The following is an 11,632-nucleotide window of genomic DNA, read 5'->3' as shown; positions in this document are numbered from 1 at the left end:
CAAGTCAGGCGGGGAACGTTGGAGTCCGCCGTCACTGGAGCAAGCAAGCCTCCCTGTTCGCTTCAGTGCATGGCTGCCGGCCGCCATCTTGGCTGACAGTTAATTTGCATAAGGATATGCTGATTAGCCAATGGGAAGGGTAGTGGTCGTACGCTAATTACCATGTTTCTCTTTTATTAGTGTAGATACTTGTGTGGGTCTATTCGCTGTTCCATTGATCTATGTGTCTGTCCTTTCACCAATACACTGTCTTAATTATTGTACTTCAGCTTACTTTTCTTCTATTGTTACAGTCCCCCGATGGTGTTATACATTAAATATCCAAGACGGAGAAGCCACATGCTATTCACCAAGGGGAGGGAATTATCACAGCAGCTTGGGCACTCGTTGTGAGCTCTCCTGTGACCGGGGTTTTCGACTGATTGGGCGAAGGTCGGTGCAATGCTTGCCAAGCCGCCGCTGGTCTGGAACTGCCTATTGCAGACGTAAGTGGTGCGTGTGCAGATGCTGATGTGTATATGTGAGAAAGATCAGCAAGCCAGCTACTGAGTGTATATGCCTGGAGGCGTTACTATGCCCTCTGTCAAGTGAAAATTAAGAATTTTTCACAGGCACCCAAAATGGCCTTTCTCCATCCTAACATTTTAGCTCATTTTCTCTCCCTGTGTTTATTGCCCAATTAACATGAGCATTTAAATAGCAACCAGCTCTTCTGGCTCAGGGAAGCAAAGGAGTGCATGTAAGACTTGGGCCTGGGGCTTATGTGGACCTAGGCCTTCTTTTGGCACTCTCAAGGATGTGTGGTCTCAGACTCTTTCCCAAACTGCTATACTTCCTGGCCTAAGGCCTTAGGAGGCCTTGGCAGTGAAGCTATGAGACACCTGTTATTCTTTATTTTCTTCAGAAAGCCACAAAGAGTCCTTAGTATGTGGGGGTGCTAATACACACATTCCAAACCATGTCCCTCTCAGCTCCCAAATCTCTATCTTATTCCAGCGCTACAGGCTACCCTTTTTTAGCAGTTGAGCTTTGTCTGTCTATATGTCTATCTCTGAATGACATTTGAAGGACCCCCATGTGTGCAGGGCTCTGTATTGGTTGTTTCAGGAGCTTACTCAAATCTCAATTCCTCCCAGGCAGCTTATAGACTAATGGATAGGAACACAAATATGTGCACATGAAGGCAGTGTGACCAGACACAGAGTGCTGAGCATTCAGAGATATTGGGTTAGTCAGAAAAGATGCTGTGGAGAAGAAAAGCTTTATAGTTAGAAATAAGGAAGCCACTACACCCCTTTAGATGTCCGTAATTAATTATTTTAAGAGTTGGATGCCATTGTTTACAAAATAAATTAGAATTAGCCTCACAAACTGAAATAATATAAGTCCATAAATGAACATAAAACCAATTAAAAGAATGGAGATGTACATATTTCCAGGTGCCTAGAATGACTTAATTACTATATTTGTAGAGTGAATCTGACTTTGCCCTTTCTCATAAGTGACAAAAGGGCAAATGCTTTGGATGTATCATTGTCACTGTCATATAATACTAAGAAAACAAATTCATCTGTAAAGACAAACATTTTTTCTTGGCCCTGATTTCAAGGAAGTAATTTTTGCATGCAGAATACTAAAAAACATAAAAGGCAATAATCTTCAAGCCTGGTTTGACCAAGAAGCAAAATGAACATAGCTTGTAGAGTCTTTATGCAAAGCTCCAGTAATTGAATTTATGCAGGGTTAGAACTTAGAAATGTAAAGGGATGTGTGGCTTGCCCACTTGTTTCAAGTATCAGATATCTCAAGCTAGACTTTGGTAAGCATAGGCTCACAATCAACTCATGGTAGCAGTCTCCACTTCTGGCACATGTGGTATCTAAAGCATATGGATTCCCCTTTAGCCAAAGTTGGCCCTCCAGGCACTGGCCTGACTTGTATTCTCACACAGTGAGAGGGCCAACCTACTTTCACATGTAAGTGGCCTCAGCTGAGGAGTGCTTGTGGCAATACCAAAACTATCGATATACTAGAGGCCCGGTGCACGAAATTTGTGCATGGGTGGGGGAAAGGTCCCCTCAGCCCAGCCTGCACCCTCTCACAATCCTGGACCGCTGGTTCCTAACCGCTCACCTGCCTGCCTGCCTGATTGCCCCTAACTGCACCCTGTGGAAGCCTGATCATCCCTAACTGCCTCTGCCTGCCCACCTGATTGCCCCTCACTGCCCCCCCTGCTGGCCTGGTTGCCCCTAACTGCCTCTGCCTGTTGGCCTGGTTGCCCCCAACTGCCCCCTTGCTGGCCTGGTCGCCCTATGCAGCCTGCTGCTCAGTTGTTTGGTCGCCCCATGCAGCCTGTTCAGTCGTCCATTCGGTTGCAATGGTCGCTTAGGCTTTTATATAGATAGATATAAAAGCCTAATATGCAAAGTGTCCACTTGGGAGTTCAACCTGGAGACCAGGAGTTTGATCGTTCACTATGATGTGCACTTACCACCAGGGGGAGGTGCAGAATGAAAGCAGCCAGGGAAGGAAGGCCCTGGCTGGCAGCTGGAAGGAAGGCCCCAGACGGCAGCCAGAAGGCCCTGATCAGCCCTGATCACCAGCCAGGCCTAGGGACCCTACCCATGCAAGAATTTCATGCACCGGGCCTCTAGTATTCAAAAAGGAGCTTTGAATTTGCTCAAGGATATCTAACATTTGAGGAACGAGAGGTAAAAATGAATAGCAGCTGAGGCCCTAAATGAGCCCAGACATTTATATGCATTATCCCTTTTATGAAGTTCTATGAAGTATCCCCATTTTTAAAAAATATGTATATTTTATTGATTTTGGAGAGGAAGGGAGAGGGGAGCTAGAGAGATAGAAACATCAATGATGAGAGAGAATCATTGATTGGCTGCCTCCTGCACGCCCACTACTAGGGGTCAAGCCTGCAACCCAGTCATGTACCCTGACTGGGAATCGAACTGTGACCTCCTGGTTCATAGGTTGAAGCTCAACCACTGAGCCATACCAGCCAGGCTGAAGTATCCACATTTTAGTGGTGAAAACACTGAGACTCAGAGAGATGAGGTAACTTCAAGTCAGAGAGCTTGTAATGAGTGGAGCTGGGTTCTAAACTCAGGTGTGATTCTCAAGTCCATTCACTTGGACAAGTAATTTACTTCTTTGAGAAACACCCCTCCCCAGCACTACTGTACCTTATAATCTTATATAATAAAAGCCTAATATGTTAAGTGTCTGGTCCACCAGTCAGCCATTCAACCAATCAAAGTGTAATATGCTAATGATATGCTAAGGCCACTCAACTGCTCACTATGACGCACACTGACCACCATGGGGCAGACAGTCAACCAGTTGCTATGATGTGCACTGATCACCAGGGGGAAGATGCTCCAACTGGTAGGTTAGCTTGCTGCTGGGGTCCAGCCAATCAGGACTGAGTAAGATGGGCCAGACACACCCTGGAGCCCTCTTGGGGTCCCTCCTCAGCGGGCCAACCTCCTGCATCTCTCCCTGGCCCCGATCATGCACCGTGGGGTCCCTCGGCTTGGCTTGCACCATCCCGCAATCCGGGATGCCTTGAAGGTTGTTGGAGAGCCAGTTTCGGCCCTATCCCACAGGCCAGGCCGAGGGACTCCACTGGTGCATGAATTTGTGCACCGGGCCTCTAGTATAAAAATAAGAAAGCAATTAGTAAAAAGAGCCAATTAGGCACAAAAATGTAAGGGCAGTTTGGGGTAGGGTTTTCTGTGTTTAATGCTATCTCTGATATGGTTCTCCCTGTGCTAGATGCCATCACCTCCAGATAGTCCCATAAGCCACTGAGCTTTCTACTTGGTTTTCTCTTAGAGATGAGATGCCACACATTGCCATTCATTACGAGTGGCACCTACACCTGCACAAATGGTGTGCTTCTTGACTCCCGTTGTGACTACAGCTGTTCCAGTGGCTACCACCTGGAAGGTGACCGCAGTAGAATCTGTATGGAAGATGGTCAATGGAGCGGAGGCGAGCCTGTATGTGTAGGTAAATGTTGGTTTGCTCCCAGTTGTCCTGCTACAAAGAGTCATCCTGGTATTGTGTCCACAAAGGATGTGGAATCCTTATAGCAGAAGGCTTTTCTGCTTGCTATGAGGATGGCACTCTGGACACATGCTTAAAGAAGTGATCATTTCCCCTGCAACTGGTGTTTTCCCCCAATTTCATTAAGCATCTTGAATAGAGAGTGTATGTTTTACCTACCCAGTGGTGCAATATTACTTCTATGGGTTCCCTTCAGGGAAGACAGGGGGCCCATGAGTCAGCACCTAATTTCTGACCTTGGCAGACATAGATCCCCCCAAGATCCGTTGTCCCCACTCACGTGAAAAAATGGCAGAGCCGGAGAAACTGACTGCTCGAGTATACTGGGACCCACCTTTGGTGAAAGATTCTGCTGATGGTACCATCACCAGGTGAGTAATAGATGCCCCTTATGCCTCCCAGCAGCTTCTCCCACGCTCTCAGGCTGAGACTACTGTGATGATGTGCCCCTGATCCTAAGAGTCTCTTTCCTTAGTGCAGCAGTTCTCAACCTGTGGGTCGCGACCCCTTTGGGGGTCGAACGACCCTTTCACAGGGGTCGCCTAAGACCATCGGAAAACACATATATAATTACATGTTGTTTTTGTGATTAATCACTATGCTTTAATTATGTTCAATTTGTAACAATGAAAATACATCCTGCATATCAGATATTTACATTACGATTCATAAGTAGCAAAATTACAGTTATGAAGTAGCAACGAAAATAATTTTATGGTTGGGGGTCACCACAACATGAGGAACTGTATTAAAGGGTCGTGGCATTAGGAAGGTTGAGAACCACTGCCTTAGTGATTATTTCACTCTGTGCCATGTAGGGTGACACTTCGGGGCCCTGAGCCTGGTTCTCACTTTCCCGAAGGAGAGCATGTAATTCGTTACACTGCCTATGACCGAGCCTACAACCGGGCCAGCTGCAAGTTCATTGTGAAAGTACAAGGTTCGTCCAAAAGAAGTCTTCCATTTCCACATTGTTCATTATTCCTGCTCTGCCCTGACCTTGTAGATGCTCACCACAACCCTCTCTTTTCTATGCCTGAAACAGACACTCATGGGAGAGGGGAAAAACAAGTTCACTAAAAAGGGTTATTCAGGAAGCCTGCATGATATTGTGCATACATACGTTTCAGAAACCCTGACCCCCCAACAGGATTTTTTCATTCTCCTAACTCTAGATAAAATTTACAAAGATATTCTGTATCCCTTTTCTTGGCCTTCTAATCATCAAATCTAATCAGCCTGCATCCTCAGTCTTTCACCTTTGCTAAAATTGGTGGTGTTGCATGCCTGATTTTACCCCTTTGTTTAGTGTTGTTTTGTTTTGCTTTTTCATTATTAATATAATTTATACTCAGTTTTGAACTGTGGAAAATATAGAAATATACAAAGGAAAAGTATATATTACCCCATTGTCCAGAAGCAACCTTTTAGTATTTTCTTTCCAGCCTTTTATCTACACATACTTTTAAAAAACATATAGTTGAGATCATACTGTATATCCAATCTTAGATCACCCTTTTCATTATAACACAAATAATTTCCCATGTTCTTTAAAAATTCTTCAGAAATATTTTAATGACACCATAATAATCTACTTCTAAGAATATAATTTGCTTAATATTTCTCCCACTGATGGATATTTAAGTCTTTATCTATTTATTTTTAATATTAAAATTAATTTTATAAGGTGGTCATCCTTATGTAGGGTGTCTACAAAGTCTGAAAACAAAAATGTCAATATTTATTTTACAGAATGATGACAATATGTATATTCACTTGTCCTTCCAGATTTTTTGAACACCTTTGTCTACATTTCATATTTAATTCCTTAAGAAAATTCAGCCTTTATCCTCAGTCATTGGAAATATGAAGTCATTCATTCTGATCATCCTAGGTCTAGAAAACCCATGCTGATCTAGAAAACCCAGCATGAGCACCCTCTTAACCTTTTTTTTTCTTAAAAGAGCTACCATAGCCCCTAACTTGAACTCCTCACTGACAGTGAGACGCTGCCCATCACTGAAACCACCACAGCATGGCTACCTCACCTGCACCTCAGCCGGGAACAACTATGGCGCCACCTGTGAATATCACTGTGATGGAGGTTATGAGCGCCAAGGGACTCCCTCCCGAGTCTGCCAGTCCAGCCGCCAGTGGTCAGGATCACCGCCCATCTGTGCTCGTGAGTGAAACCAGGGAATGAGGAGAGTGAATATATTGATCATGGCTACTTTGGAGGATCTCCAAATGTGTATAGCACAGGGATTCAATAGTAATGTGTGTGATATGAGAATGGGGGAGTGTTCTAAAATGTGTTTATTTTAGGGGCTAGTGTTATCTTTCTGAACAGTCCTACTCCAAGATGAAGTGTTTAAAATTTCCAAGTGTTCTTTCAGGATTTCCCCCAAGGAAAGGGAGAAACAACCAAAAAGGGTTATCCTGAAAGACTGGAGTTCCTAAAGATATTGTTACCCATGCTGGGGTGAAGGAGAAGGCCATACTCTGACTGGCCATCTGCTTCTGCCCTAGCTATGAAGATTAATGTTAATGTCAACTCAGCTGCTGGCCTTCTGGATCAGTTCTATGAGAAACAACGCCTCCTCATCATCTCAGCTCCTGATCCCTCCAACCGATATTACAAAATGCAGATCTCTATGCTACAGGTGAGACCTAATCCCCTAATTCAGGCTTAGCTTCTTTATATACCCCCTAACCCCACCCCATTATTCCCTTACCTCTTCCAAATCAGAGTTGCTTTTTCTATAGCACAAACTCTATTTCCTCAAACTCTTTATGGACATTGACCAGTTTTACTCTAGACAAATTTATCACACTTTAAAAACTGCTATGTTTTTATTAAAAAGGCAGTGAGGAGCCTGGAATGGTGGGTATGATTTACAGGGGGCTTGGTGAGGGTAGGTAGGGAGTATGGTAGAGCACTTGTAAAATAAGTATGATTAAATGTAAATGTTGGGATGAAATTATGCTTATGTTTTCAAGGAATAATAGCATTAACAAATACTTATATGGTAAGTGCTAGATGGGTACCAGGTATATAAGTATGTGTTTTATGTATATTCATTTAATTCTCAAAACAACCCTTAAGAGGTAGGTACTATTACTATCCTCATTTTAAAGGTAAGGAAACTGAGGCATAGAGAGTTTAAAGATTTGCCCAGCCAATAAGGACAGTGACTCTGAAAGTCAGGACTAGAGGAGTAGCCCAAAGATTAGCTAGAAGTGACTGGGCCAGGATTAAACTCAGTCTGACTCAAGGATCTGTGCTCTTAACCAATACTTGTAACAGAAGAGAAAGACAAGTATTGTGATATCTCAAAGTAAAATGAGGGAATTGCACAATGAGTTTTAACACGCTGAGATACCTAGCCAAAGGCACTTATGGGGAAGGAAAGGTGAATAGGACAGAATAGATATGAACATTGGGATTTATAAAGAAAATAGACTAGGATCTTGAAGAGAACTCAGGGTATGATGACTAGCCTAAGAGAACCAGCTCTAAGGAGCTGCAAAGGTGTTTTCTAAAGGTTGAATCTTACAACTTGCCAAGAGGCCCATGGTGGAAGCAGCTTTATAAAAAGCATGACCCTGGGTATCTAGACCAATAAGGACCAAATTCCTCCAGGGATCCCCGCCCCCCCCCAAAAAAAAGGCAAGCAAAGGCAATACCTCAGCTTGAACAGAAAGCAAGAACAAGAACTGGAACCAGCCAATAAGGACAGTGACTCTGAAAGTCAGGACTAGAGGAGTAGCCCAAAGATTAGACAAGGGGTTGGGCACCAGGGAGTGTTCACTGAGACTTTAAACCTCACCCCAGGTAACTGGCTCAGAGATAACCCTGCAAGGCAATGCAGGACAAAGAGCCAGGGTAGAATTACAGGGTGTACTGCCTGGTGTGAGGAAGGCAACAAAGGGTAATGAGAAGAACACTGGCACGATTTCTGAGAAATCCTGGAGACAGAGATTGTAGCCTAGTGGTAAGGAGCACACACTTGGGTAGGCAGTAGCAGCCCTAAGTTTAAATCTTGGCTAAGAATTTTACTGTCATGCAAGTTTGAGCAAGCTACTTTTTTACTCTACAGAATAAGAATATCACCTGCCTTGTTAGGGGTAAGTTAGATTATGCCTGCAAAGCATTAGGTATGTATATTCAGTAAATAATAGCCATTATTATCATATCACAATAGCTATCCATTAAGAACCTAGGTAGCTTCCAACTGTAATAAAATAAGTTATGGTGACTATAGTTAATATTGCATTGTACTAGTATATTTTAAAGTTGCTAATAGAATAGAGTTTAATAATTCTTATTACAAGAAAAAATTGTAACTATGTATGGTAATAGATGTTAACTAGACATCTTGTGATCATTTCATAATATATAAAAATATTGAATGATTATGTGGTATACTTGAAATTAATATTACATGTCAATTAGTATCTCAATTTAAAAAAAGAACCTACATAGTTTAAAACCTATAAAAAATGAAGGAAGTAGGGATTGTGTTCCTGCAACTTATAAATTATATTTCTCTTTTCTACCCCACATGTTATAACCAGCTTCATACACTTAATTAGAATAAAGAAAACACTGTTAGGGCAAGTAAATCAGGAATGACAGAGGGAAGAGGTTGTAGAACCCATCATGTGATGGTTGGGAGAGAAGACCCTCCTTTCCCACACTGCCTCACTGTGGTCCCTGGAAGAATCAGCGAAGTAGTCTTAGGTTTGAGTCTGAGACCCTATTCCATAAAACCTTCTCTCCCCTCCCAGCAATCCACCTGTGGACTGGACCTGCGGCATGTGACCATCATCGAGCTGGTGGGGCAGCCACCTCAGGAGGTGGGGCGCATCAGGGAGCAACAGCTGTCAGCCAACATCATCGAGGAGCTCAGGTCCAGGCTGAAGGGCCACAGGGAAGGGGTGGGCAGAAACCCTAGGTGAAACACTGGCAACGGGAGGGTGTGGGAGAATCAACTATACTACTCTCTTGGGGCACTACTGTGTTTGAACTCTTTGGGTACATTAGTTAAGATCAGAGAGTGGCCATATATCAGAATCAAATGGAGGGGGGCTTAAAATACAGAGGACCAGGCCCCATCCCAAACCATCTCAGGACTGTGCTTTCTTTTTTTTTTTTTTCAATAAGGCATATCCCCTGACTCTGAAGTACAGCCAGAGCTGAGTCACAGGCCCAAGCATGACTCAGATAGGCCTCTGATCCTGTTGCCTCATGGCCTCATCTCTTAAACTTGGACCTCCAATAGGCAGTGAAATCTGAATCATATCTATCTGCCCTTGGGGGAAGAACAAACTATTGGTGACATGTGGTAGAAGTTGACTTTTCTCATTATCTATCCATTATCACCCTTCCAATGCCTCCACATATACTCAGAGCCAATAAAGCCACCACACCTCTCTTTTCTAGATACACTACCTGCCTCTAGGTCTCATTCCATAGGGACAAAAAGATTCAGTCCCAGGTAGGGGAGAGACTGAGAAACACTCAGAGGAAGGAGACTGTAGACTTGCAGCTACAGATGCAAGAATTGATCAGGTGAATTGATCTACCTATAAGCTATCATGTATGGTTGTGCAAGTATGCCCAGCTCAATTCTAGAAAACACTAGTCTAGAAAGCACTGTGACTGGTGCTCCTTGGACTTATTCTGTGCAGCCCACATTACTATATGAGAGAAACATCACCTAGTAATAATGTAGCTGCTCCATCTGCGGTGAGGAAGGGACAGCTTAGCAGAGCCAGACATACAAGGTCAGCAAGTGCAGAGTCAGAGCAGAGAAAAACAAAGGGTTTTGAGATAGGTAGTGGAGACAAGGACTCGGTTGGGGAAGGAATTAGTCCATCAGTGGAGCTACAAAAGGTCAAAGGGTAATACAGCCTAATGGAATGAAGCCCAGACAAGATCTCACACTTCCCTGGACTCCTCTCTCTAGGCAATTCCAGCACCTCACTCGCTCCTACTTCAACATGGTGTTGATTGACAAGCAGGGAATTGACAGAGAACGCTATATGGAACCTGTCACCCCGGAGGAAATCTTCACATTCATTGATGACTACCTACTGAGCAATCAGGAGCTGACCCAGCGTCGGGAACAAAGGGACGTATGCGAGTAAACTTGAGCCAGGGCATGGTTGAGGTCAAAGGAAAAGCTCTCCTAGGTGGCTGAAACCAGGGTCTAATAAAAGGAGGAAATGGTTTCCCATAATTCTAGGGACAGGACTGTGAGGTAGATGAGGTTCACCAATCTTGGGACATTTTCAGGAACCTTTTTAGGACTGCATAATAGTTTCCCTAAGCAAGTCTCTGCTTTAGGTAGCACTGGAGGAGCATAAGAAGCAACGTAGAGACTGAGAAGCGGCCCTGGACAGTGGGTTGGTGGTAGGTTTTCCTTTCTTAAGCTGGGCTTCTCCCAGCTCTTCAAAGTCTTCTAGATAAGTAAATCCTAAATTCATTCACTAACTGGCTGTGGGTTTTGTGTGCTGTTTTTTGTTGTTTTGTTTGTTTTGTCTTTTACATTAGTAAGCATTTAATAATGTTGTTTGGTCATTTTTTATAGCACTATTCTTTGTGACTCCTTTCTATATTTGGGGCTTACCAGTATACACAAACATTTAAGTTAGTACTTTGAAACAACAAGTTTGAGGTTTTTTGTGTTGCAACATGTATAACGTGTTTTATTGAAGGGCCATCTGGATTAGGGGGACTGCCAGGTTTTAAGGGGAAGCCTGGTGACACCAGAATACCTTACAACCTGCACAATGATAGAGGCTTTATTTTCAACCGGTATAGTCAAACCACAGCAATTCCTTCCTGTCCTGAAGAAACAAAGTCACTCTATCATGGGTTTTCCCTTCTTTTTGTTCAAGGAAATGAACAAGCTCATGGACAAGATCTGGGTAATGTCCCAGCCCCAGTCAGTTCCCAGTTACTTTGCTCCAAATTCAGATTGTAAATTTTTTATGGCATGGGATTCTTCTCTCTGAAATTAAGTGTAAACAACCTTGGGTATTTTACAGCACTTTTTTAAAGAGAGTAAACAAAACATTGGCTTCATGTCTAATTTTTCTTCTGGAATGCAAAATCTTTTTAATTAAAGTATAATTGATATACAATATAATATTAGTTTTAGGTGTATAACATAGTTAGACTTCACATTTATTCACCTTACAAAGCGATCACCACAAAAAGTCCACTAACTATCCTATATAATAAAGAGGTAATATGCAAATTAACCTTCATGCCCTCACAAGATGGCTACCTATGACCAGGTCGGCAGGGGAGGTTAGTAAGAGACGACCAAACAACTGAACAGCAGGCTGCATGGGGTGACCAGGCCAGCAGGGGGGGGAAGTTAGGGGTGATCAGGCCAGCACACAGAGGCAGTGAGGGGCAATCAGGCTGGGCTGGGGGGCATTTAGGGGTGATCAGGCAGGCTATGGGCAGATGAGTGATTAGGAGCCAGCGGTCCAGGATTGTGAGAGGGATGTCCCAGATTAGAGAGGGTGC

The 11,632-nt window shown here is 43.5% G+C and overlaps 1 protein-coding gene across 2 annotated transcripts in view; it reads left to right on the top strand.

The window, feature by feature from the left end:
• Positions 1–11,087, top strand: part of SRPX2 (sushi-repeat containing protein, X-linked 2) — a 28,286-nt gene extending 17,199 nt beyond the window's left edge. For both annotated transcript variants that reach the window (XM_005869895.2, XM_014542619.1), the window contains exons 4-11: positions 294–485; positions 3,853–4,029; positions 4,331–4,457; positions 4,905–5,026; positions 6,089–6,268; positions 6,616–6,749; positions 8,878–8,999; positions 10,059–11,087. In XM_005869895.2, the coding sequence (XP_005869957.1) occupies positions 294–485; positions 3,853–4,029; positions 4,331–4,457; positions 4,905–5,026; positions 6,089–6,268; positions 6,616–6,749; positions 8,878–8,999; positions 10,059–10,239 (1,235 nt within the window). In that variant the 3' untranslated portion in view covers positions 10,240–11,087. The remainder of the gene's footprint in view (positions 1–293; positions 486–3,852; positions 4,030–4,330; positions 4,458–4,904; positions 5,027–6,088; positions 6,269–6,615; positions 6,750–8,877; positions 9,000–10,058) is intronic.
• Positions 11,088–11,632: the final 545 nt, after the last annotated feature.

This window comes from Myotis brandtii, unplaced genomic scaffold, assembly GCF_000412655.1.
Source record: "Myotis brandtii unplaced genomic scaffold, ASM41265v1 scaffold305, whole genome shotgun sequence".
In the NCBI taxonomy this organism is placed as follows: Eukaryota; Metazoa; Chordata; class Mammalia; order Chiroptera; family Vespertilionidae; genus Myotis; species Myotis brandtii.
Note: the sequence above shows the minus strand (reverse complement) of the source record. Positions and strands in the feature narration are given on the sequence as shown.